Raw genomic sequence first — 26,537 nt, 5'->3', positions numbered from 1 at the left:
TGGATCTCTTAACATAATTAGCATAAGGGGGTAGCAGTAGCTAAAAAGTACTACTTTTTCTTTCTTCTAACGATAGCAATATTTCACCAAACTGACATGACTATGAAGTGGTTAAAAGAAATAGATTTTTTATCTTCCAACTTCATCTGACAAGTGTCAGTGTAGATCTTTAAATTTTTGCTTTTGTACGTGTTGATTTTTTTTGAGGGGGAAGGTAGTAGGGTGCGGGGAGGGCAAAGGGCGCCTGAGCATATATGTGAATAAATCCATCAGTTCCTTGTCAGTAGGCGTGTCTACATGTGCTGATTTAAGGTGCATTAACCATTTTTAGATTCATTAAGGCTGTGGGTCTACACATGCATGCTGTTAATGTGCCTTAAAAATGGCAATTTTAGGCTAATCACGCTTAAATTTTGATACCTGTCATAAAGCAAGTATCAAATTTAGGCACAATTGGGTAAGCACCTTAATCCACATGTAGACACCTTATCGCCATCTGTGTTGACTAGACACCATAACACTGTGGATGTTGACTGATCAGGCCAGTGCCGAGCCTGCAGGGCCCCAATGCTGTTGCCGTGCACCCTCAAGAAGACGTGGCAGGCACTGTTCTCCAAAGTGCAGAGCCTGGAGCTGGAGTGGTGGTTCTGGCAGCAGCGATATCTGTCTGTGTGCCAACTGACTTGGGACTAAGGGTGCAACATGGGTGGGGCAACACAGGCAGGGGATCAGCTTTCTTCTTGGCCCACCAGATCCAAGGCTGAGCCCCTGCCCACATTGCACCCAGCCTGCCTGTCAGTTTATTTGCTTATTAAATATTTCTGCTGGATGGATAGCCAAGATGTATGAAATTTGTAGTATTTTCCGGAGGCAGCAATAAATCTCTAGTGGCTGGAGGGCCTGTTTGTTTAGTTTTTATTTGTGAGGGACTTTTTCTCAAAACAGACTTAGGATCTTTTAGTCTGACTTCACATATACTAAATTTTGGTAATATTTTAGGCTGTTGTATGTTGTGAGACCTTACTGTGAAAGCTTTCTAACATTTTTTTTCTAACAGTTGATTTCTGTTTGACTGTGGAATGCATTATCTTTAACTACCCTACCTATCATGGCTATGACCACCATGCAACCCAAAGTTTAAAATGAGGCACAGAAAACCAACATGACATTGCTATTTGATTTCTCAAATTAAACATAACCAAATGCATTTTTGTTGTAACTACAAGCGATGGTCATCTAATAATTTGGACAATAATGTGTAGGTATGATCGAAGTCTTCTGCAAAATGTTAGAAAATGGGTAGTTTCTATTTGATTATTACTTTTCATTCTCCCTCCCTAATTCAAAGTGGTCTGAATTATATCAAACAATAGATGCTGCTTTTCAATAAGATCATTCTTATTCACAGGTTCCTGCTTCAGTGTCTTGAGGATCTTGATGCTAATTTGCGGAAATTAAATTCTCGTTTGTTTGTGATTCGTGGACAGCCGGCAGATGTGTTCCCTAGACTCTTTAAGGTGAGCTCTAATATTTTTGGAAGAGCATGTTCTTAACGCAAATAGTATAGGGTTTTTTCCACTGTGCAGTTTCCACTCCTTTCAGAATTTTGGTGTTCAGTATTGAACAGTTTACACCTGGGAGTGCTTGCATCCTCTTGTCCTTTAATTTGTTACTTTCTAATCTAGTCACACTCTGTGAACTCCTGAGTTTCAGATTAGAGATTTTGATCAGACTTTTTAAAAAAAGTGTTTTCTGGCAGCTTAATTTTGATGACTGATGCCTTATGAGTTAATCGAACTGTTTTAACTTTGCTATTGCTATATGTAAAGTATAGCTTGCTGAGTATATAGAACAGAATGCAACTCCTGACTCCTCCTTTCCTCTTCCCCACCTTGAACTACAGAGGAAGCTCTTAGTCTGGATATATTATCCCAAATTCTTAGACTGAAAGTTGAACAATTCAGACAAATCTCTAATGTGGTATCCTTTATAAAAGTTAAATCCTTTAGTTGATATTTACGAGAGAACAGAGCTGACAAGGGGGGCGGTATTATTTCTCTCTGCATGTTACCTCTGTGTATCTCTCACCTTACTGAGTTTGGAGATTTTTTTTGAAGGGAGAAGGAAGAATTTAACATTTTAGATATGCTCCTCAAAACAAAAAAACAGCAACCCCCCGCCCAATTTAGGACATGCCTTGTAATTCAGAAGTCATAACTTCTCTTGTTGTATACAGTAAGTTATGGTTTAATTTCTAAACTACTGGTTTTCAAATTAATTTTGGTAGACATTTCTTATCTTCATTCTGATAAAGTTAGACACATACAAATAAGCCTCCTAGGCATTTAAATGGTACTCAGGTATTTAAATTTGACCCAGTTTTCAAAAAGTGATTGTAGTTGACCCTGCAAGTGGCCACAAAACTCCTTAGATGTCTAGTATCAGTAAACATCTGCATTTTGGCCTGAAAAGATCCCTGGGCTCTTTGACTTAGGCTGGTGCACGTGCTTAGGCGGAATCCAAATCAAATGTCAAAGTGCATAACTCCATACCTAAGCCTTATGATCTAGTGTGGTGCTGAGAAGTTCTAGAGTCTGCTGAAATACCATATCTGTTAGACTGGTTACAAATGTCCACTTAAAGGTATGATGGGAACTGATCCCTGAACTCAACAGTTATGCCTCCTGCCATGCCATATATGCATGGCAAGAAATGCGATATTGGGACCATGGATCAGATCCCAGTTGCACCCTAATGCCAATATAGGGGAAACCTGGGATTGTGGTCTTGTGCTGTCCCTGCACTGGCAAGTTAAAAGCTGGGTGCTTAATAGTCAGCTGACTGTCAGCTCATGGGAAATGCACTGGGGCTACTTGAGACTCTGGTGTGGTCCACTCACACATTCTGTTTAAGGCACAATAGAAACTAATCACAAAATTATTACTTGTATTTTGTGAAATAATTTTGTAACTTATTTCCTGTTTTATGGTACCATTAATTGCCTGCATCTGCAGCTGTGTTACTGTTTAAGATGTGATTAACTGCATGAAAAGCATTTTAATTGTTTGTTAAGTTTCTCTCTTTGGAACTTAGCTTTCTATGCCAGTGAAATGACAGGCATATTTCAACAGTAATATTTCTCCTTCTGTGAGGATTTGGTGAAAAATATTCTGAGTATATCCCAGCCTTCTGTTTACCCCTGCTGTCTTTTACCCCTACTGTCTTTCTTTAAGGTGTTTGACTCCATAACAGTTGGGAGAATTTTTAAACTTGTACATAAACTTAAATACTTTTCCTCCTTTTTGTGTAATCACACTTTTTTTTTTTTTTCCTGTTTCACTTCCAGGAAGTTGTCATGTCTAATTTATTAATTTTTTTTCACTCCTTCTGTTTCAGGAATGGAACATTACAAAGCTTTCCATTGAATATGATTCTGAGCCATTTGGGAAGGAGAGAGATGCAGCAATTAAGAAGTTGGCTAGTGAAGCAGGAGTGGAAGTCATTGTTCGAATTTCACATACATTGTATGACTTGGACAAGTAAGTTACTGTTACAAACATTAAAGGTGCCTCTTATGCAGTGTTGTGTCATCATATATTGACTTTTCTCCAAAAAAGCGTTTTGCAGTTCTCCAAACAGGAAGCAGCAACAAGTTTTAATCTTTCCCCCTATAAAATAGTTCCATCTTTTATTGCCATACTGAGTAGAATTCTGCAACTGCAAAACAGGTCAGAGAAGTTGCAATCTGCAGTGCTGTTCTTACAAATAAAATGTTTTAATCTCACCATTTTTGGTATATAAAATGGGTGCTTATTGTCCTTGTGAAATGATTCACATTTTTTACTAAACCTTAAAAAGTATTTATTACATGAGAGAGAGAGAGAGAGAGTGTTTTCCTCAAGGTTTATATACTAACTCTTAATGTTGCTTCACAAGATCAGGGTGATAAAGAACCTGCTATGAATATTAAAGGTCTGGATAGTTTCTCTCCTCTTCTGTTACAGTCTTCAGTATGCAAATAAAATAATTACAGTCCCTTCTCAAGTGAGATAATTTTGCATCAGTTATTTTGTCAATCATTTCATTTGTCAATCGCATCCACTAAAATGATTGGGGATTATGTGATCTCTGTATTAACCTTACGTAACATCTTATTTATAATTTTCTAGAGGCAACTGTTTTAATGGATTAGTTTTAGTTCCCTGTTATATATGCATATAATTCATAAAACGTTAAAAAGCATGGGTCCCTTGGAGACTTTGGTAATTTTATTTATATTATAGTTACCATTTTCATACTATTATGGATAATACCAAATTTATTTTAAACTCTTAATAGATTGTGTGTGTTTTTTCAATTTGTTTGAACCCAGTAGCTGTCTTTCTATAATAGTTGAGAAACATTTTAAATGATTTCACCTATACAGTGTGTTTCTACTACTCTGCTTTAACATTAGGATATATTCATTTAAACTGTTTCGTTGCTTTGAGGCACATCTGAAGCTGATCAGATGTTTTAGAGAAAAAGTGGAACACAAACTGTTTGCTTTTTAAGCACAGGGTCATAGGAAAGTAGGGATGGAAAGGACCACCTCATAAGGCCATCTAGTCCAGTTCCCTGCTTAAGGCAGGATCACTCCTGACTGACTATCTCAGCCAAGTGTCTGTCTAACCTACTGTTGAAAACTTTCAAGGATGGAAATTCCACAATTTCTTTACATAGCAAGTTCCAGCGCTTGATTTACTTTTTATGATCAGAAAGCTTCTTCCAATCTAAATTTCCCCTGTTGCAGTTTGAGGCCCTTGCTCTTAGTCCTGTCCCCTAGGGCCACAAAGATGAGGCCATCTCCATCCTCTCCGTAATTGCCCTTCAGATATTTGAAGACTGTTACCAAATGCCCCCCCCCCAGTCTTCTCTTCTCTAGACTAAAAACTGTAGTTTTTTCAGCCTTTTCTTGGAAGACTTGCTGAATAGTTCAGTCTTCTCTGCATCATCCACAATTAGACTGCCTTCTGTATTCCATAAAGGGTCTATGGTTTCTTTGGTCTTCCTCTCACTTTTGACATACTTGTAGAATCCCTTTTTATTGCCTTGTGTGTCCCTTGCCAGCTGCATCTCAAATTGTGCTGAGGTCTTACTAACTTTCTCCCTGCATGCCCATGCAGTGCCCTGGTACTCTTCCCAAGTGCTATGACCAAGATTCCGCTTTTTATTCGACTCCATTTTTGAACTTCAATTTGTTGAAGAGATTGCTTTCTAGCCAAATTGGTCTCTGGTTATACCTCTCATTTTTTTTCTTCGCATTGGGATAGCTTGCTCCTGCACTCTTAAAAGAGCCTCCTATAAAGTAGTCAGTTCTCTGGGATTCCTTTTCCCCTCAGACTTGCTTTCCAGGAGATCCAGCCCTCAGTTCTCTGAGTTTGTTAAAGTCTGCTTTTCTGAAGTCCAGCGTCCTTATTTTGCTTCTCTCCTTCCTAACAAGCAACTTTCTACCTTCACATTCTCAACCACTGCCTTCTTGCTTCTGAGCAATATCAAAAAGAGCTTCCCCTCTAGTTGACCTCTCTACCATATGCATCAAAAAGTTACCCCAACCTCCAAAAATTTGCTGGCCTGCTTGCGTGCTGGGCCTGTGTGAAGCTTTGGTCACTGATTCGATTTGGTGGCTAAATCTCTGGATCTGAATCGAATCAGGAGACCCTTTAATTTCTCCAAATCGAATTGGAACCATGCAAATCAATTCTGAGACATTCAGAAAGATTCAATGATTTGGACATAAACGCAGCTTTGAATGTTTTTCTACATACCTCAAGGTACCAGGTAGCTTGTGAACACTGAGATGCTAGGGCGGATGGAGCATCCCATGGGGGGGGTTCCCCACATGCTTGACAGCAGACCCAGAAGTGGACCAGAAGCATGCGGAGGGGGGCCCCCCATGCTCCTGTGGGATGCTCCATCCAGCCCACCATCGCAGCATTCATGAGCTGTGCTTGGTACCTTGAGGTACATAGAAAAACATTTAAAGCTGTGTCTATGGCCGAATCGCTGATTCTCTGAATTGGCATCGAATCTTCAGATTTGGATTTCACCAAACGAATCGGGACAGTGATCTGAATCACTGTCCCCAATTCTGGCCGAATCCAAATTGAATACAGCCCATTTTGCACACCCCTATTGCACACCACTGTTTCCCTTTCAGCAGATGTTCCAACTATTCAAGTCCCCCCACTCCCCAAGAACCAAGTCCTGCAATTTGAAAGTCTCCATTTAATGTTTAAAGAAGGACTTATCCACTTTAATGACTAATATACAACGGGCACCATTAATAGCATAATTTTGTGCCAGATTGCCAAGTTTCCCTTTACCAAATAGGGCAAATATTACAGTAATGCTTTTTTTTTTTGCAAGTAGCAAGTATAAACATCTTAAAGGTCACTTGCTCTGTGTCTTTACAGTTCTTTTGGTTTTTTCTTTTCTTGCTGTATGTCATTTGAGGCAATGTATTTTTATTTCATCATTAATTATTAATATTCATTACTTATTCACTGTTGAAGGATGTTCTTAAATCCAGAAATTGTGAATAATCCCTTTGGTGTTATGCTCAGTAAGTGCTTGTGTCTCCCTAATGGCAGTGGAGTGGTATAATTAAGATTCAAATTGTCTGGAATAGCATATGCATATATAAAAGTAACAGAAATCAAACTGCAGATTTGAACATGTTTCTTGTGTATAAAGAATGTAATATACAGTTCTATTGAATGCAAGCATTTCCCTTTTTCTCTTGTTCCTGAACACAGAATTATAGAATTAAATGGAGGACAGCCACCTCTTACCTATAAAAGATTCCAGACACTAATCAGTAGAATGGAACCGCTGGAGATGCCAGTGGAGACTATCACTGCAGAAGTAATGGAGAAATGTACCACACCAGTTTCTGATGATCATGATGAGAAGTATGGTGTTCCATCGCTTGAAGAGCTAGGTATGTTGTCTTAAGTCTTAAATACTTTCATTGTACAGTGTTAAAACGGTGCTAGATGATGTTGTTTAGGCTTAAGCCAAATCAATCAGTTAAAATTGCTACCATCAGAACAGCCAGCAATGACCACAGGGAACCTAACCCAACTGTGGAAGAAATCAAACTTCCCATTGTGGTTGAATCAGAACTGACAGAGCCAGCTTTTCTTTATTTAAAGCTATACTGTGATCACAGGGAGAATTCCATACAGCAAGGGGAATCGCCCACTTGTCTGTTTCAAAGGAATCCTCAAACTCTATAAGTTTACAAGCATATTTACACTTAAGACAGAGAGAGAGAAAAATACGACCTTGGACAGTAAATCAGTGGTCTAACACACACACAGACATACAGGCTTAAAGAAGAGTGAAACATTGTGCTTATAGAAATAGTTATCAATTTCTGGTTTCTTAGAGAGAAAAATAAACTTAACATCCATGCACAGGGTAATATATCAGGACAAAACAAGGCATGCAGGATTCTTTATCTCAGAACATTTAACTGAAATAAGCAGTATCAGCACTTCTGGTCTCTGTCTGTTTTCCTAGTCAAGCAGGCCAGAAGCCTGACCAAATCTACTACCACACAACAAATGCACGGTCAAAACTTGTCAAGGGATCTTTCTTTATTATGGAGCATAAAAATCACAGTTGATTCAGTTACAGATAAACAATGTTGTTACATGGTTTGCTAGAACTTATTTACGCTGACAGCAAGCTTTGTTTTGACACCATTGACATCCAGCTAGATTTAAGATATTACCAAAAATACAGTGCAGCTGTTGTCCAGGTGTACTAGTTATTTGTGCTACAGTATAAACAAATAAGGATTTTTCTTCCTGTTTGACTTAATCCTTCAGGGTTTGATACAGATGGCTTGCCTTCTGCAGTGTGGCCAGGGGGAGAAACGGAAGCTCTCACACGGCTGGAAAGACACTTGGAAAGAAAGGTATGTGCAGGTCTTGGTAACTAAAAATTAGCATCTTAAACATCTTTAATTACTTTTATAAACAGACCAAAAAACAAGACCAGCATGCTGCTCTAGATTGAAATAGTAGTGTTACAGAAGCTGGTGAAATGTAGATGCAACTTTTATAGAATTTGGACAAAAGAAAAATGATAGCATCTCGTGTAATTTCTTAAAGTATATGAACACTTTTCAGTGGAACTCTCTCTACTCAATTGCTGGTGTAATCACAAAGATTTTCTCTTCGTGTGTACATGTGGTCATCTCATCTAATATAATAGTGTTCCATTTCTCTGTTTTTTTTTAAGGCTTGGGTAGCAAACTTTGAAAGACCACGGATGAATGCAAATTCCCTATTGGCAAGTCCAACGGGGCTTAGCCCTTATCTTCGGTTTGGGTGTTTGTCATGTCGTCTCTTCTATTTCAAGTTAACAGATCTGTATAAAAAGGTATGGGTGATACATAGACAGCCACTGAGTGTTTATGTAAGCTAATTTTTTTCTTACCTTTTTCTAACAGTAAAATGTCTTCCTTTTCACGATGGCTTTCAGGTAAAGAAGAACAGTTCCCCTCCTTTGTCCCTCTATGGCCAGCTTTTATGGCGTGAATTTTTCTACACAGCAGCGACTAGTAATCCACGTTTTGATAAAATGGAGGGAAATCCCATCTGCGTTCAAATTCCATGGGATAAGAATCCTGAGGCTTTGGCCAAGTGGGCAGAAGGCAGGACAGGCTTTCCTTGGATTGATGCAATTATGACACAGCTCCGTCAAGAAGGCTGGATTCACCATTTAGCCAGACATGCTGTGGCATGCTTCTTGACTCGAGGTGACCTGTGGATTAGTTGGGAGGAAGGAATGAAGGTATAGTTTTTTTTCATTGAGTTTCTGGTGTATGTAAGTGAAACTTACAGTGGGCGTATGTTTTAATAATGTTATCGGATACAATAATACATGTTTTAAAGTTTAAACTGTGGCCAAACTAAAAATGGGGTAGTTCAGGTAGGAGGAGCAAAATGGACCTGAATTTTGTGGGGCTGAGAAACCTTTTGTAGGAGTCTGGATATATTTTTTGACTCCTAGTTCTAGGTATCCTAGCTTGAGGTCTGTGATTACTAAATACAAGGTTACTTACTTATCATTTTAAAACAGTAAATAAATGCAGATGACTCGGATAATAGAAATTTCTTCCCAGTATTTTCTCTGCTGGTTAGAGAGAAAAAGATGGGAATTAAGGGGAAAAAACTAAGTGTTGAGGACACTTGGCACCTTTCAGTATAGGAGCTATATATATCTATAGATATACAGTATATATTGGGCAGTGTGTTTTGGCAATCTTCTTAACTAGTCCAACTAACTGCTAGCAGATCTTCATAAAACTGGACATATGGCAGTTCAAAGTTGGCTCAGTCTAATTTTAATTATTGCTATTTTTTCAGACCTAAGTTATAGTGCAGTTGTATCTTTTCTTACGATAAAGAGTAACAGTTGTAAACAGAAATGTTTATAAGTTTCTGCTGCTTGAAACTTGAGAATAATATATTTACAGCCAGTGTTGCAAGCTTCTTGGGTTTTTATTCTTTTAACCCATCAGTTGTTATAATCAATCCTTTCTCATACACTTTTTTCAAATGTAAACTCTTGGGTATATAAGTAATTGCATGAAAAATCCAAAGGCAGCTTGTCTTTTGCAAGTTATACATGGGTAACTTTGGCATACCTGTATACCCACAGTGTTTGTCTGTCTATATTATGGAAGAAAACTATCCTCTTACTCTTAAAATACCCTAAAGAACAGAGCACTAGACTTGTGCAGTTCATGGGGATATAATGTATACTTCCCTAGGCCAGCAAGTATGAATCTAAGGATATGCACAGATGAACAAATGTTGCCAAGTTACAAATGGGGCGAGCTTGCCAGATGCCAGCTGCTCTGGTAACTATTTCATGTATCTGCTCCTATCCCTGGGTTCATTGCTTTTACTGCAAATGAAATGGTGATGAGTTACTATAATTTTTAGCTTCTGCTTGCTATAGGCTAGGGAACAGTTATTGTGGAGCAGCTGATAGATGCTAAGTCTCTCTCCCCATCAGCTTGGTGTATTTTGTTTTTCTGTCCATACTCCTATTCTGTGAATTACATTCCAAAATCTTAGCAAGTATGATTAAATGGTAGCATCTAGTGGAGCAATTGTGTACTGACATACTAATTGCTCTGACACACTAATTACTCTTCTCTCTAAACTTGTTACACTCACGGCTACATTGGTTTAAAAACATGTTTCTCTTCTATTCTTCTGAACACACAGCTTAACTTTTGCGATAATAAAGGCATAATTGCAGGGATTAAAGTAAGTTTTTGGGTTTTTTTAAACTTTTGCTATCTAGTTTAAACAGAACTTTTGTTAATTTAGACTGATAGTGTCATATTTTCTAGCTCTGAGGTGTTGTCCTAACAGTGAAATGGGAATTAATTATTAAGGTTAGCAATAAGATGCATTATTTTTGCTCATTAGCAAAACTTTGTCAGGTTTCTGGTAAAATATGTTAATTCTAGCCATGGGTCATAGTAGCAGCATGTGTCAGGAATACAGAGGGGATGGAGGAAGACACGAACTGCATGGTTCTTTGTAGACTATCTTAAGATAATGTAAATTTTTAAAGGAAAAGCAGGAACCATGTTGACTACCTTTTAAAATATGTACTAAATAAGAATGTTCAAAATGTATATTAACTTTTGAAAACCGTTTTAGCAAATGTTGTCACCATTTTCAGTATTCCCTTTCAAAGTTCAAGACTTTTTTTTCTTTTTGAGACTACAATCTTAATGATCCTTCTGAGCAGAGTCCTCTGAAGAACCAGACATTTCACTATGAAGATCTCCCACAGCTACCATCCTGTCTCCAACCTCTTGTAATTGAGAAATTAATGATCACTAAACTCCAACAACAAGTGACATTACCCAGCATCCTGGATGTCTCTCAGTCAGGATTCTCATCAGGACATGATTCAAAAACTGTCCTATTGGAATTCAGACTACCTTCTTATAGCTGTGGACACAGGTAAGATCTCCATACCTGCAAAGCCAGACCTCTTCGTAGTCTTTGGTGGACCACAGGGTACTACTATTATATCTTGAAGACACTGTAGGAGTAGATGAGACCTCTCTAGTGCTGGGCCAATCATCTGTCCAGCAGAACTCAGAATGGTGATGGGCCATGTCTGTCCAAAGCCTTCATCCTCACTTTTCTTCACATCCACATGAGACCTGTGGAATGGACCTTGAGGTACCATCAACTCTAGCTGCCAGTAGTATGTTGATGACATTTTATAGAAATCTTATTCTCAGTTGATGCAATCATGACTGTACCAAAGAGTCAAGAATGTCTACAGGAAATTTAGCATTTTGATAAAGAGCAGCTGACTATAGTTGAGCCATGGCAAGACTAAACTGACACTTGTTATAGCAGAAAACTGAAGAGTTGACCTAATGCATTGTCTGTGCCTTGAACTGGAATCATGGTCCCAATATATCGAGGTGTGATGCAAAGCCTAATGATCCTGGTTTGACTTTTCTAAGGATGGATGATCAGTTTGAAAATATGGCTTTTCTTCCTTCCTCCAGCTTAATGGACAACTTGTATCCCTTTTTTCCTGGACAGTGACCTGACCTGAACGCAGCAACGGTTCATTATATGTCACCTCCTGATTGGGTTACTATATCTCATTGTATCTGAAGATGATACGCAGATTCTAGCCTAGCTGGTACGCAAAGTTGTCTGACTTCTCCATGGTTCACATCACCAGGAATATACTGGGCTTGTGCACATGTCTTTCCACTGGTTCCTACTCAGCCTCTTAACAGAGTGAAGGCTTGGTCCTGACTTTCAAAACAATTAATAGATCATGCCCCAGCCACATCAAAGACTGAGCTTTTGTTCTGTAAACAGCTGTGAACCACATAAGGACTGGGGTCAGTGCATTCTTTTGAAGAGATCCAGCTATGGGACAATTTTCTAGACTGGATTGGGCAAATTGAGATTATAACCAGCTCTAAGAAGTGCTAAGTCTCGCTGTTCCTGAGAGAACTATCTGTTCCACCACAAATAATGCAATTCAGACATCCTTCTTCTTCTGCCATCCTTTCTCTTAAACATCCAGCTCTTCCCTGCTCTCTTCTTCCCCACCCCCACCAAGAAAAACGAAAAACAAAAAAACACACCTCTATTTCCTACTCTGAGGGATAAAGGAAAAACTTTGAGAGACTCCGTAAAGCCAGATAAGGGCTTTACTATTGCTATTGAGTTGGTTTGGACGGTGCTCAGATACTGTGCCCTTAGGTAGCAATATAAAAATTCAAGATAAAATGTCAGTTGTCTTCATTTTTAGTGTGCATGATCATATTGTCAGGATGGCAGTTTCTTGTGTGTTTAGATGTAATAACATAATGGTTTTTGCCATTTTACTCTTCATTATAATTGCACGCAATGATCATAATGTCCTTTAAACAACTCCATAGTCCTATTAGCATAAATATAGTGGATATGAGGCTTTCAAAGTGACTTCCATGTATTTTTTTAACTAATATATAGGAATATTTGAATATAGGAATATTTGAGAAGGACACAGCCACGGTGTTTGCTCTACCATAGCTACTGTTGCTTCATAGAAATCTTCAGGGCTACAACCTGGTATTCTGTTCACATCCTTGCACAAAACCTACTATCTTGATTTGATACATGATTGGATTCAGTTCTACAATCCTTGTTTCATTAGAATACTTCAGCCTGCCATGTAAGCTCTTGTTTGCTGGACTCCAAGAAGCAAAAAATGTGGAAATTCCCCTTCAGAGAATGTAAAGCTTTTTTACTATTTGTAGCAACTGGGTTTGTTTTTGGTTTTTTTGAAAATGCTGCCACGATTTCTGCCTCTGAATGTTTGGGCTTCTTGTACATCATCCCAAATTCTAAGAGTAAAACTTGTTGCCTTACTAGGAAGAAATGAGGGAATTGTGGTTCAGTCTTTAGTAACCTTGGTTCAAGACATTCCATACCCCCATGGATCCACTACCCATCTATTTTACCAGAAGGTTTTCAAAAGCTTGTTAGTAGTGGGGGAGCATGTGCATCCAGCAAGTATGACCATGTGGAGGCAACGCTCTCAAAAAATGCTGACATTTACTATGCTAAGTAATCTTGTCTGCCACTGTGAACCTTATTTTAAAATAAAAATGGCACCAGTGACTCCCAACTACCCTTTCACAAATTCCTGCGGATACATTTGTGGAAAAAGCACATCCAGTTTCTGTGCTGTGGAAATCTCTACATGCCTAGATGGCAAGGTTCGATGGTGGAGAAGCCCAGCATTCCCTTTATCACCATTCTTTTCAATGCAACTTGAAATGTTTCTCTGAGTATCTATTTGCGGAGTGTTTTATGCATGCTACCAGATACGGGTAAATAAATCATAACACACAGCTTTTAAGATGTTGCTATAGGAAGCTCGCTAAAATGCTGAAATTCCAAGCACTTCTCGGAAGTGCATTGAAAAGATTTAGCATGTTCAGACTAACTGATTCCATTATTTCTCAAGGTGTTTGAAGAGTTGCTGCTTGATGCAGATTGGAGTGTCAATGCTGGAAGCTGGATGTGGCTTTCCTGTAGTTCGTTTTTTCAGCAGTTCTTTCATTGCTATTGTCCTGTGGGTTTTGGCAGAAGAACTGACCCTAATGGGGACTACATCAGGTAAACAGTCTATTCAGTAAATATTGTAAAACATTGTTGAAGTTACCTGAGACTTAAACATCTCAGTATTAAATTACCTTTTCTTTTTCTCTTCCCTTTCAAAAGACGTTATTTGCCTGTGCTTAGAGGTTTCCCTGCAAAATACATATATGATCCTTGGAATGCTCCAGAGGGTGTTCAGAAGGCTGCAAAATGTATGATAGGAATTAATTATCCTAAACCAATGGTAAATCATGCAGAAGCAAGCCGCCTGAATATTGAGAGAATGAAACAAATCTACCAGCAGCTCTCACGATACAGAGGATTAGGTATGGCTCTCTAGTCTACTTGATGTATTTATTTGAATGTTTATCTCTCCTTCGAGCAGCCCTGATAAACCTGCCGTGTACCATGGAGACCAGCTCTGAGCCCTATGTCTGGGGTTGTTTGGCCAACTAAAATGCACAGGAAAAGAAAAATGTTGTCCAAATTCACCTTTCTTCCTTTCACCTGCTTTTTCCCAACTTTTTACAATGCATTTGGTCTCTGCCTTCTCTTCTAAATTGGAAATTTTCTGGGGCATGATTTCTTTACTTTTCCAAATTTTTACTACCAGGTATAATGGTCTTGGGGTGTGGGGAGGACTGTTGCAGCCTTAACTATACAGATTGCTATTGGTGAACACTACAGCTTATCTTGTGAGACTGGTAGATGGATTTTTTTTAGTCTTTTGGTTGCAACATAGTCATAGGGTTGGAAGGGAGTTGGAGTTATCCAACCCAACCCTTTGCACAGTTGAAGAATTTGCTGTTCCTAAACCATTCCCTGCAGCTGCCTGTCTTCTCAGAAATTTCCCAAGGGGGCAGCAATTCCATAACTTCCAGGCAGCTTGTTCCATTGTTCTACAGTTTGTACAACTACATAGCTTTTTGAGATTTGATTTTAAACTCCTTACTGTATTTTGAACCCACTGCCTTGTATCCTGTCTTCTGTGGCAAGGAAGAACCATTTTTTCTCCATTTCCTTTATGGAAGCCCTCCAAATATTTGAAAATGTTGTCATGTCCAGCCCTTCTTCTACTAAAAAATGTCCCCTTTTCCCACTACTGTCACACAACTGCATTTGTTTTACACCTACATAGATATGAAGTATTCTAGGATGTGTTACATGTGCATACCATATTCAGTAATTTAACTGATCTCTTATAAAATGACTTCAAGATAAGTACATAGTTATGATCCAAGATGAGTCTGGGAAATCTGGCCAAATGTAGCGGAGGAGAAAAAATTCTTCTTAATGAAGAACTCCTGAAATGTACTGGGTGGGAAATACTATTGAGGACCAGAGGATAGAAGCATACAAAATGAAAATGTACTAGCTTTAACTTTTAACAATGAGTTTTTATTCCTGTGATTAGGTCTCCTTGCAACAGTGCCTTCTAACCCAAATGGAAATGGAAATGGCGGCCTAATGGGATATTCACCGGGGGAAAACGTCTCTGGTTGTAGCAGTGCAGGTAATTAGTAAAACTTAATCTGATGGAAATATTAGAATTATGGAAGTTGGCAAACTCCTACATAAGCCTTATGTGAGCGTATTAGCATAAGCACTCCCCGTAGTCCGTCCATCCTGTTCCTCCCTCCACCTCCCAGCGCCACTGCCGCCTACCGGCCTCGAGCTCAGCCCCTTCCAGGAAGAGGCCAGCGCAGCTCCTGGCCCCAGCCCGCCCTTGCCCCACACACAAATCAGGGGTGCACATGGCTCCCCCAGGGGTGTGCACATCGGCAGGAGCTGTCCCTCCCTCCTCCCTCGCAGTTGTGCCACCCGTATGAGCTGCTCATGGCTCTGTCCCACACCCTGATCCACTCCAGCTGGGCAGCACCTGCCCCAGCCCCACTCCCTCCCTCACCATGAGGGCCTCGATCTACCCACCCCTACCGTCCACAGAGACTGGCTGGATGCTGCTCTCCAAGCTGCTGGGCTGCATATCAGCAATTGGATCGGTATCGGCCAGTGTGCCTGGTTAATAATCGGCCATTGGTATTGGCCAAAAAAATCTTTATCGGTGCACTCCTGATTTATACCCTTATATATAAAGGGATGACAAAATGTACATTTTAACTGCTTTTAAAGGGGAAGGGGAGCTGTTCTAGGTAAGCATTATCTGTTAGGTTTTAACTGTTTCATTCGTATGATCCTGTGGCAGTGCACCTGAGAGAAATCACCCTGGATGATTCACAGCTAAAGTTGGAGTGGTTTTACTATGTTTGTATTGCTACAGAATCCCTTAGAAGTAAGGATTGCATTGTCAACAGCTTGTACTGTACCATTTGATACTGATACAGTTGTTACATCTATTTATAACTTGAGAAAATGTTTTAGGCTTCCGAGCAATTAGTCTTTCAGACGTGACATTTTATTTAAAAAGTTAAGCTGTTTTGTACTGCGTGCACTTAAATTTAGGTTGATTTTTTTTTTTTCTTTTTTCTTTCCTTGTCCATAGGAGCTCAAATGGGAACAAGCGACGGTCATACAGTGAGTGTTCAGCCATGTGCACTGGGAGAGTCTCATGTAGGATCTAATGGAATTCAGCAGCAAGGTATTATTCAGCAAGTAAAATGTTTACAGAGAATTTGCAGATTCTTGGAATTAAAATTCTCAAAATACCTTGTATTGATTATTTTGCTGACCGCAACAGTTTCAAGACTGAGCTGGCTCAGTTGTCTTTGTCAAAACTGTAATTTATAATTATCTTAATTTAGGGATATCTGTTCTTTGAGATTTTAAGTTTCAAACACAAACAGCTTTTTCCACAATCAAGTAAGGGAGAATAGTAGCTTCAGTATTTAGTGGGTTGAAAGAGAGGGTATTTTACTGTCATCTTTGAAAGATCCCAGCATAAAAATTAAAGGCTATTTAAAAGATATTTTTACCTTAAAAATGATACCTTCTAGATCATTAGAACTGCAAGGTAGTAGAGGAAATAAATACTGTTTCTTGACCTTGTGTGTTTGATAGGAACTTATTTAGGGCTGTGCAAGACGGGCCCTATTCGATTCAGTTTTGCCCGAATCGGGGACAGTGATTCAATATGTTGATTTGGATCACTGTCCCTGATTTGATTCGTCAAATCCGAATATGAAGATTTGATGCTGATTTGGAGAATCAGTGATTTCAGACACAAGTACAGCTTTAAACAATTTTTTTTTCCAAATACCTTGAGGTAGCAGGCACGGCTTACTGGGGCAGATGGAGCATCCCAGAGGAGCATGGGGGGTTCTCCAGCATGCTCGGCAGGGAACCCAGAAGTGGACCAGAAGTACTTCTAGTCCACTCCTGGGGACTGCCAGGGAGTGTGCTGGGGGCCCCTCCATGCCCTCCTGGCTTGGCAGTGGGCTGCAGGGAGACCCTGGGTGCCCCTCCCAGGCCCAGGAGGTGTACCAGTTGCTGAGCCGGAGGGTGCAGGGGGGTGGACCAGGAAATGAACTGGAAGTGCTTCTGGTTCATTTCCAGATCTGCTGCTGAGCGTGCTGGGGAGCCCCCTGTGCTTCTGAGAGACACTCCATGTGCCCCAGCATCGCAGTGTTCATGAGCCCCTGCTACCTAGAGGTATGTAGAAAAAACATTTTTAAGCTCTAAATACATTCAAATCACTGAATCTCTCCAAATCTCTCCAAATTGTTTCGGATGGTTCCGAATCCACTTGGAGAGATTAAAGGATCCTCTGATTCGATTTGGATTAGGAGACTCGGCCACCGAATCTCTGCTGAATCGAATCGGACTGAAGCTTTGCACAGAGGCATCCAGAAAATACCTGGAGTATAATGGCTGTGGAGAACAGGAACATGTACTCTTGCTTCTGATTGTATGTGTGTGTTTGATAAAGAATTCAAAACTTTAAGGCTTCCAGTTGGGTATCTTGCACAGATCATGTGTCTTTTTGCCAAATTTCCTTTTTTTCTTCCATGTTCAAGAAGCCAACTCCTATCATATTAGAGCAGGAGTGGGCAAAATGCGGCCCGTAGGCCAGATGTGGCCTGCCAGGCCGTTCTATCCGGCCCATGGGGCCCCTAAAAAAATTTAGAAAATTAATATGCATCTGTTTCTGGCTGCCTGCCATGTGGCCCTCGATGGCTTACCAAAACTCAGGAAGCGGCCCTCCACCCAAAATAATTGCCTGCCCCTGTATTGGAGGGATAGAAATAGGAGGAGACTGGCCAGTGCCAAAACTGATATTTCTGTTAGTTTTAGCGAAGTTGTGTGTATATACAGTGTGCAACAGATCATTTTACTAACTGTGTGTTGTGCCGAGGTAATTTACTGCTCAGATTTTGGGTTTTTTTGTTTTTCTGCAAGCAAGAGCATCCATTAGGAATTATTCTTGGTGATAAGGGTAGAGGGTTGTCGAGATTTTGCTCCCCTTTTCCATGCAAGTGGTTAGTTGACACAATTTATGTCCCATACTTGATCTAATTATAGATCAGCTCTACGAAAAAGTAGACCAGCCTCTTTCATGCTTCCCCTTTTTGACAGGAAAAAATGTTGAATTATAAATGGAACAGAAGAGTAACTTGTGAATAATATGAAAATACAGTGCATATTTACGATCACTTCCATTTCTCCCTCCCCACTTTTTTTAACAGGTTACTTCCAAGCAAGCAGTATTTTGCATTTTCCTCATGGAGACAATCAGCAATCACATTTGCTGCAACAAGGTAACTTTTTGAGAGATGTCATTATAGCTGCATTAAAAAGCTGGTTTGTTATGTTTTCATAAAGGCAAAATAGATTCTTAAGTTAGGTGTTGTTTAATTTGACAGGAAGAACATCTCTCAGCAGTGGTATAAGTGCAGGGAAGCGTCCAAATCCAGAAGAAGAAACCCAGAGCATTGGACCAAAAGTCCAGCGACAAAGCGCTAATTAAAATGGTGAGAAATGAGTACTGCGAAGTATCTTGCTATTTTAAATAAATTATTTTTGTGTGAAAATGTCGTATCTGAATGTTTCTAATATTATATTATCTCTAAGCCATTGTTATTGACCAAGACACTTCTTTGCTAAATGCTGTACAAACCAAATAACACAAAGGTTAAGCATAAGACATGAGGCAAGAGATAGATGTAAGCCAGGGATGGGCAGTTATTTCAGCTGGAGGGCTGCTTAACAAGTTTTAGTGAGCTGTCGAGGGTTGATGGGTAGCCCCACCCTCTTGACAGTTGCCGTGTCTCCTGGTTGCCATTTTGTGACCAGAAGTCCTGCCCCTGACCTTTGCCCTGGAAATATTACAGGGGGGTGGGGGGTGGCGCCATCTTGAAACGGGGAAAAAAACCAAATCATATACTAAAAAAATCAAACACCTACTATAACTTTAATTGTATTTAAGAAAACAGTTTTGTCCCAATTTGTGTTTGCATAGTATATCTAGAGGTGATTGCATACTAGCTCAAAATGCACTCTTACTCTTGTATATCATGTGGGGGGTTAAGGAGATGTATGTGAGGGCTGTGTGGTCGGGGAGTGGGTGTGGCTGGATGTTGCAGGGCACTAAGGTGCCTACTCTTTTAAGGGCAGAAACTGCCTAGAGAGAGGGCCCTAGCAGCCAGGCAGAAACCCCCCAGGTGCAAGTTACTCTGGCAGCAGGCTAATGAGAGAATTAGCCTGCACCTGCACCCAGTCAGCTGACCGGAAGAAGGCAGGGCCCTGGGCACATGTAAACCCCAGGGCTGGGACCAGAGAGTTAGTTTTCTGGCAGCAACCAGGGGAAGGAGCCTCCAGGGGAAAATTGCCCGGAGATGCTTTGGCTGCCTGATATGCTGCATATCGGGCTAATGGGGCTCCAGCAGCTCACCAGGTACCCTGGCCTACAAGGCACTTAGTGCTGGGGGGGATGTTTGACTCTTTTAAAGGGACAGAGCACACCCTGAACTGCTTGTATTATGTTATAGCCCAGGGGCTCATATTTTGGTTGCTGTTTATAAACCAGTGGACCAGGCTGAGGCTGTTGGGGGAGGAGGAGGCCTCATTGGGGGCCCACTACAGTGTGGAGACCCCAGCACCATGGGGCTCAGTGACAGAGGGGTTGCGGAGAGCCCAGCGCCAGTGTGGGCACAGAGACAGGGCTGCACAGAGCCCGGTGATAACAGGAGGCTGAGCTATAGCAAGGCCCTAGAGAGGCAACTTTTATATATTATCTGCGAGGCTTGGAGTGGTAAAGGGGTGGTTTTGGAGCTGCACGTTTAGCCCATAAGGCTGAGGGTACCCCATGAGGCAGCCACTTTGAGCAGGACCCAAAAGGGGCCCAAGAACCCATGAGGTTCAGTGAGGTCCATCAGGACCGTGTCCAAAGCACAAACTTGAGGGCAGCCGCCCTTGTTATTATAATTACCAACAACATGTGGCACGTGAGGAAAAGAGTGCCTGTTGGGCAAGATTGGCATGGTCAGGGAGCCCTAGGGGCATCACAGCCATCCCTGGGGACCCCATCCTGTGACAGGGATTGTGTATGTGGGGGCTATGGAGGGGTGTGGGGTGTGTGGCTGGGGTGGGAGGGTGTGGGTATGGTGGGTGGTGTCTGGGAGGGTGTATGTATGTGGTTATGGTTGAGGGGTGGGATTGTGTGTGGCCATGGGAGGGTGTGGGTCTGTTGGGGGTATGGTGGGAGGTGGGGAGCCAGCCATGCCTGTCCCATCTTGGATGCAGCACGCAGTTCCCAGCTGCAAGGCTGGGACCCATATGGTGTGGCCCAGGGCCAGCCTGGCCCAGCCCAGCACAACGCGGTTCTAGCTGCTGGGTCAGGGACTGCACAGCATGGCACGGAACCAGCCCAGCCTGGCCCAGCTGTGCTGCATGGTTCCCATCTTCAAGGCCAGGATCCACACAGTGTGGCACAGGGCCAGCCCAGCCCAGCTGGTCCAGTCTGTGCTGTGCTACGTGGGAACCACGTGGTGCAGCTTGGAGCCCGCTCAGTTTGGCCTATCCCATCCAGGCAGCACGCAGTTCCCCACTGCAAAGCTAGGACCCACACAGCATGGCTGGGTTGGCTCTGTGCTACTCCATGTGGTCCCCAGCCTTGCAGCTGGTTGTGCTATGCTGGGCTGTGGGCCAGCAGGGCTATTCAGCTTCCCTCGCACCTCCAGCTGCGGCTGCCACTACTTCTGCCTGGGTGGGTGGGGAATTGCAGCAGGGGGCTCCTGCCCAGCATGTCAAGCTCTGGCTCCAGCTCCCAGCCGCCTTCCACCCACTTTGCCCACCCAGCTCGATGAGCAGCCCCTGCAGGCAGGCAGAGCAGGTGGAATGTGGCCAGGAGCTAGAGCTGGATTTCCATACACTGGGCAGGGGCCTCCTGCTGAAGCTTCAACCTTCCTAGAGCGGTGTGGCACAGCACAGCATGGCAGCGGCAGGAGCGACAGTTGGCGGTGAGGGGAGCAGAACAGGAGCGCTAACGCGTAGGTCCTGGTGAGGCTATTCCCACTGTGGCTGCAGCTGACCAGGTGCTGCTTTGCATCCCTTGCATCCAGTGGCCTCTCCTCTTCCCACTCCTTCCCCTGCTGTACCACTCCAGGCGGGGGGAGCTTCAGCCTGGCAGCTTATGCTGGAGGTGAGGGGAGCAGAGGAATATCCAGCTGGCTGCAGCCGCACTGGGAACAGCCCTGCCAGAAGCAGCATGCTGGCTGGGGCTCGGGGACATGCAGGCGTGGCCTGCCTGGGTGGGAGCAAGTGGGGCTCAGCCCCATGTGAAGCTGTGGCCTGTGGGCCATATTTTGCCCACCCCTGATATAGACAGATGGAAATACTACAAAGAAACAACACAACTCTGTTGGTCCAGGAGAAAGACAGTGGTCTTAGTGTGCAGCAGCCAAGCAATTGCAAAGTTTTTGGGAACATAGGACTGGAAGGAGCCTCCTGAGCCATTGAGTCTAGTCCTCTGCATTTGCAAGCAACCACTTACCCCAAGATTGTGAAAAATGGTGGGCTCCAATCTCTTACTCACCCTAGCTAGAATGTGCTGATCCAGAAACACCAAGAGCATTGTTCAGTATTGTGTGGGGAAAGAGCAGCTGTGACTAGGGCACTACAAATGCCCCGCCCCTGCAGTGGTAGAAAAGTAACCAGCTAATATATGTTCAGAGGATCCTAGGAAAAAGACCATGCCTGACTGCAAAAGAAGAATAAAACCCACACAGTTCTTCTCTATCTGCCTTAGGAAATGATTTCTTCCAGACTTTTAATTTGACACTTGGTTGACTGTAAACAAAAGAACAAGATCCTTTAGCCAGGTACCTCTGGGCTTTCTAAGTATCAGCAGGAGCATCAGGACACCCTGTGTTGTCTAGGCACCAAGGCCCAAGAGTTTTCTTTTAGAGGGAATTGAATGGTAGAGTCAGAAGGCTGGAAAGGATCTCAAGGATCATCTAGCTTAAGGAGAACAATGAAGAGGCTTTGTGGATGTTTACATGAGGATCTTTCTAAGTGTGAGTGGTCAGCATAGGAGAAACTATGAAGATGTTATGTTTTCAGTTTACAGGTGAGTGCAAGGGACGTTTATTGACACTGACCAAGAGGTTGGGGGGGTTATAGGCCAGTTTTCAGGCTCAAGAGATTCCTCGTTAGACTTGAGACACCCCTCAGAAAATGCCAGCCTTAAGCTTTCACTCTTTTGACTGTGGGGAAGAACATAGAACAATTGTTGTACAGGTTTCCCTCAATTTATGCGGGTTCTTTATATGCTTATTCACTCTTATGTGATGAGCATATTTAGACCTATAATCTGTTTATATGCGAGGTAAATTCGCTCTTATGCGATCAGCATAGATGACCCCCCTGCCCAAGCAAGTAAGTCTGTGGGGGGAGGGGAAAGGACCATGGCCCCACTCACCCCAGCCCCCCGCTGCAGTGACCCCAGGAGCTGTTGGCACCAGATGCCTACAGCTGCTGGGCTGCACCATGATCCCCCTGTCCCCTGCCCACTTGGGCTCTGCTTGTCTGCACTCACCATTGCTCCTAGGCTGCACTGTGCCCTGGTGCAGGCAGCTGGTGTCAGCCACTCCAGCACAGGCTGGGGTGAGTGCAAACAAGTAGAGCCCCAGGTGGTACAGAGCGCGGCACTTACCCCGGCCCCAGGAGTGGCTGACACCAGCTGCCTGTAGCAGCTGGGCTGCACCATGCCTCGAACCCCCCGGGGCTCTGCCAGTCCCCACTCACCCCAGCCCATGCTGGAGCGGCCCCAGGAGCAGCCAACTCCAGTAGCCTGGAGCAGCTGGGCTGCACTGTGCCCTGGTGCAGGCAGCTGGTGTCAGCTGTTCCTGGGGCTGCTCCAGCACGGGCTGGGGTGAGTGCGAACAAGTGGAGCCCCAGGCAGCGTGGGGCACAGCATTCGCCCCGGCCCCAGAAGCAGCCGACACCAGCTGCCTGTAGCAGCTAGGCTGCACTGTCCCAAACCCCCCAGGGCTCTGCCAGTCCCTATTCACCCTAACCCATGCTGGAGCAGCCCTGGAAGCAGCCAATACCAGCTGCCTGCAGCCTCTGGTCTGCACCATGCCCTGGTGCAGGCAGCTGGTGTCAGCTGCTCCCAGGGGAGCGGGACCCCTTCCCTAGTCCCAGCCTCACTCCCTTCCTCCCTCCCTCCATCACTGCCATGGGATCCTATCCCTATGAGTTATGTAGTAAAGTGGGTTTGCTTAATGCGCCTTTTCCAGGAACCACACGTACCGCATACGTAGAGGGAAACCTGTATTGCAAAGAACTTGGAAAAACCCTAGCAGGTCAGAATGTTGTTGATGCTATGGATTCCTGTTTGAAATCTCTGGGTTTATCTTGCGAGTTGTGTGGATGTTTGCACACCTAACTCCTAATGTTGTGTAATACCCTTAAAAGCATCTCGTGGGCCCCTGGTTGAGACTCACTGGTATAGATCATGACAGGTTTTGTAAGTGAAGATAAGCATCTTTGAGAGAGAAGGGAGTCAGTCGAGAAATGCAAAAAAAGGTTAGGAAAATGATCGCAGCAGCATTCTGAATGGATGAGTGAGACATTTTTCTAAGCCATAGAAGAAGGATTCTGTAATCGAGGCATGAGACTGAGACTTTTAGTTGGTTGGATGGATTAGAAAAGTCATACTTCACATTGCAGTGTGTATAACTAGGGACCCACGGAATTCACGAGTTTGCAAAATCTGGTATTGCCCATGAAATGCACGGTGTGGGGGGAAACTTATGAAAAATAAAATGCTGGCTCACCAGAGGGAGCCTTGGCAGTCCTCAGGGTGCTGCTGCAGCTTGCCCAGGCAGGAAAGGGAGGTGGGGTGGGGCTGCCTACTCAAAGGGCTGCCAGCAAGGAGACTGCCACCCCTCACCACTGATTGGAGGGGTGGGTCTTTGTGACAGACATCAGTGCAACCAATCAGCAGGGTGAGGCCTCATGACAGGCCGGCCTTACAGCCAATCAGTGGCAAGGAGCAGGGCCAATAGAGCCCCTTAGCCAATTGGGGGTGGGGGGTGGCTGCCATGCTCTACCCACAAAATGACTGATGGGCCCCGTGTTCTGCCCATGAAATCGGTGGGCAGCTGCCCTGAATTGGGTAGGTCAGTACATATGACAAGTACAATGTTTCGAAGTGATACACATCTGGAGATTTCAGCTGGGGGACATATGAGCAGCTCCTGTCCTGACCCCCCGCCCCCCACTGGAATGATTCCAAAAAGCTGTGACAGTTGATTCCTCTCCAGGTGGGGGGTGGCAAAGGATACTGTCAGGGCACAGGGAGGGTGATTGGGGGATGGAGAGGTGGAGTCCTGTCCAGTGGCAACTGTGGTAGGAGCAGGGGTCTGGCAGAGGTGGGCTGCTGCAGGAAACACAGGTATGTGGCAAAGATACTAGGATATCTGGCTCCAGGTCTCAATCCACTGAACTCTCCTCTCCCCCTCTCCTGGGAGCAGAGAGGCAGTGGGGATTTGAGGGCTGTAGAGCTAGGCTCTAGGGGCAGTGCAGGCACAGATCTGGCAGGAAACCCAAGTGGCGTTGTTCAGAGAGTGCCCCCTGCCCAGAAGAGTGCTCCCACTGTGGAAACCTCTGGAGTCCCAGCAGGAGTCCATGGCTGTGGTGTGGGGCTCCTGCTGTAGGGATTCTAGCTTCAGGATCTGTCCTCCCTCTCTCTCCAGCAGAGGCAGAGGCAACTGGGGCTGAAGTGCCTTTTACTGGCACAGGCCCTAGGACCAAGACTCAGTAGCTGTTCAGCTGTCTTGGTTGAGCTATTGAGCTCCACTGTACTCTATCCATTATTTCTATCTCCAGTGCTGCAAGTTGCATCCGTATTACATAGAGAGCAACCCCACCTTTTGGAAACTTCTCTCTAATGTTGGAGCAGATGTAGCAACTTGCATGTACCAGAATAGGAATCTATTTAAATTGGAGGTCCAACTAAGTTGCGTATCCCGTCAAGACACTTCATGGACAGTGGAACACAGAAGAGTTTGCTTTTAGCTTTTATGAGGACATTGTAATTTTATTTTGATGAGAGATTTTTAAATGCACGTTCAATGTCAGAATTACAGCGGAATGGCTTTTTTATCTGTTTGGAGTTCGCTGAATATGTTACTTCATCACTGTCATGAATTATCAGCACCCACATATCTTTAGACTTCCACAAGTTGTAACAAAACTGCCTCTCCTGCAGTTGTGTGATGGGTTTTTCTTGTGGCTTGATTCCACATTGGTAGCCAGTGTTTTAAAAAATACTAGTCAGTATTTTATTTTGAAGGTATAGTAAAGCTCTTTCTGAACACCAGCCTAACCAATGTCACTATAAACTTTCTGATGAACATTATGATGTATAAACTATATTTCAACAGGAAGGCTTCACATTGTGCAAATGTTTTTTATTAGACACTTCATTGTAAAGGTCATCAAACAGGCTTCATGCTCTCGTACAGTTATGTGCACTAAGATGGTCACTGCAGTAACATTACAAGCAGAGTGTTTCTTTTGAAGAGAACCCATATAAACCAGTTTAATTGAAAGTTTTCCGCGACTGATGCATAATTTTATTTTTCTTACAGCATAGTTGGAAGAGAAGATATCACAGAAAAAAAACATTCAGGGGAAAATTTACTCATTCTGTATTGGAGCTAAAGTGTTGTGAGAATATTTGTATTAAAGTATCATGCTTTTTCATAAATTATTTTCCAACATTCTGAATTGTTGTAAACAAGTTCAATTTTTGGAATGCATTATTTCTAACTGGTATTTCTATGGTTTTTAACTTTTTAATGACTGTTTCACAAAGGGCAAATTGAGATTTGTATATAAAGCATTTGGTCAAGGCATTTGTTAATGTAAATATAAATATTCATAATTAGTGATAGACCCATCAATATATTTTTGATATTCCATGTATGGCAACAGGAACGACTGTAATGGAGGATATGTAAAATGGGGACTTTCCAGGTAGAGATGGAGTGGTTTGGAGTTTTTTTTAAACTACTAATATTTTTAGACTTGGAATGACCTCTGTACGATCCAACTTCTACATATTTTCCTAATGTAAGCACTTAAGACTGTGTTTGAGTTGTCACCTTTATTAAAAGCAGCTGTATAGAAGTCACGCCAATTTTTTTTGTCAAAAACTTGTAAAGTTGTCATGTATATGTCCAGTCCTTGTATTCCCCAATTGCCTTGTTCAGTCACAGCTGAGACAACGTTGTTAATAAAAATGTACATACAGATGCATAGTTCTCAGTGGCTTTTATTGTTTATTGCGTTGGTTATATGTTTAATTTTCTGCATATTGTTTGCTACACTGAATATAACCTCCTTCTCCTCTGCCCCCCCCCCCCC

General features: G+C 42.8%; 1 protein-coding gene across 2 annotated transcripts in view; it reads left to right on the top strand.

Annotated features, from left to right (window-relative positions):
* Positions 1 to 26,426, top strand: part of CRY1 (cryptochrome circadian clock 1) — a 71,632-nt gene extending 45,206 nt beyond the window's left edge. The window contains exons 2-14 of one of the 2 annotated variants that reach the window (XM_019515328.1): positions 1,409 to 1,517; positions 3,397 to 3,539; positions 6,798 to 6,982; positions 7,878 to 7,966; positions 8,293 to 8,433; positions 8,536 to 8,847; positions 13,576 to 13,727; positions 13,833 to 14,035; positions 15,124 to 15,222; positions 16,210 to 16,305; positions 18,350 to 18,421; positions 18,527 to 18,634; positions 25,760 to 26,426. In XM_019515328.1, coding sequence (XP_019370873.1) covers positions 1,409 to 1,517; positions 3,397 to 3,539; positions 6,798 to 6,982; positions 7,878 to 7,966; positions 8,293 to 8,433; positions 8,536 to 8,847; positions 13,576 to 13,727; positions 13,833 to 14,035; positions 15,124 to 15,222; positions 16,210 to 16,305; positions 18,350 to 18,421; positions 18,527 to 18,630 — 1,705 coding nt within the window. In that variant the 3' untranslated portion in view covers positions 18,631 to 18,634; positions 25,760 to 26,426. The remainder of the gene's footprint in view (positions 1 to 1,408; positions 1,518 to 3,396; positions 3,540 to 6,797; positions 6,983 to 7,877; positions 7,967 to 8,292; positions 8,434 to 8,535; positions 8,848 to 13,575; positions 13,728 to 13,832; positions 14,036 to 15,123; positions 15,223 to 16,209; positions 16,306 to 18,349; positions 18,422 to 18,526; positions 18,635 to 25,759) is intronic. The other variant, XM_019515329.1, reaches the window with a different exon arrangement.
* The last annotated feature ends 111 nt before the right edge of the window (positions 26,427 to 26,537 follow it).

Source organism: Gavialis gangeticus, unplaced genomic scaffold (genome assembly GCF_001723915.1).
Source record: "Gavialis gangeticus isolate Ggan-Ray unplaced genomic scaffold, GavGan_comp1, whole genome shotgun sequence".
Taxonomy (NCBI): domain Eukaryota; kingdom Metazoa; phylum Chordata; order Crocodylia; family Gavialidae; genus Gavialis; species Gavialis gangeticus.
Note: the sequence above shows the minus strand (reverse complement) of the source record. Positions and strands in the feature narration are given on the sequence as shown.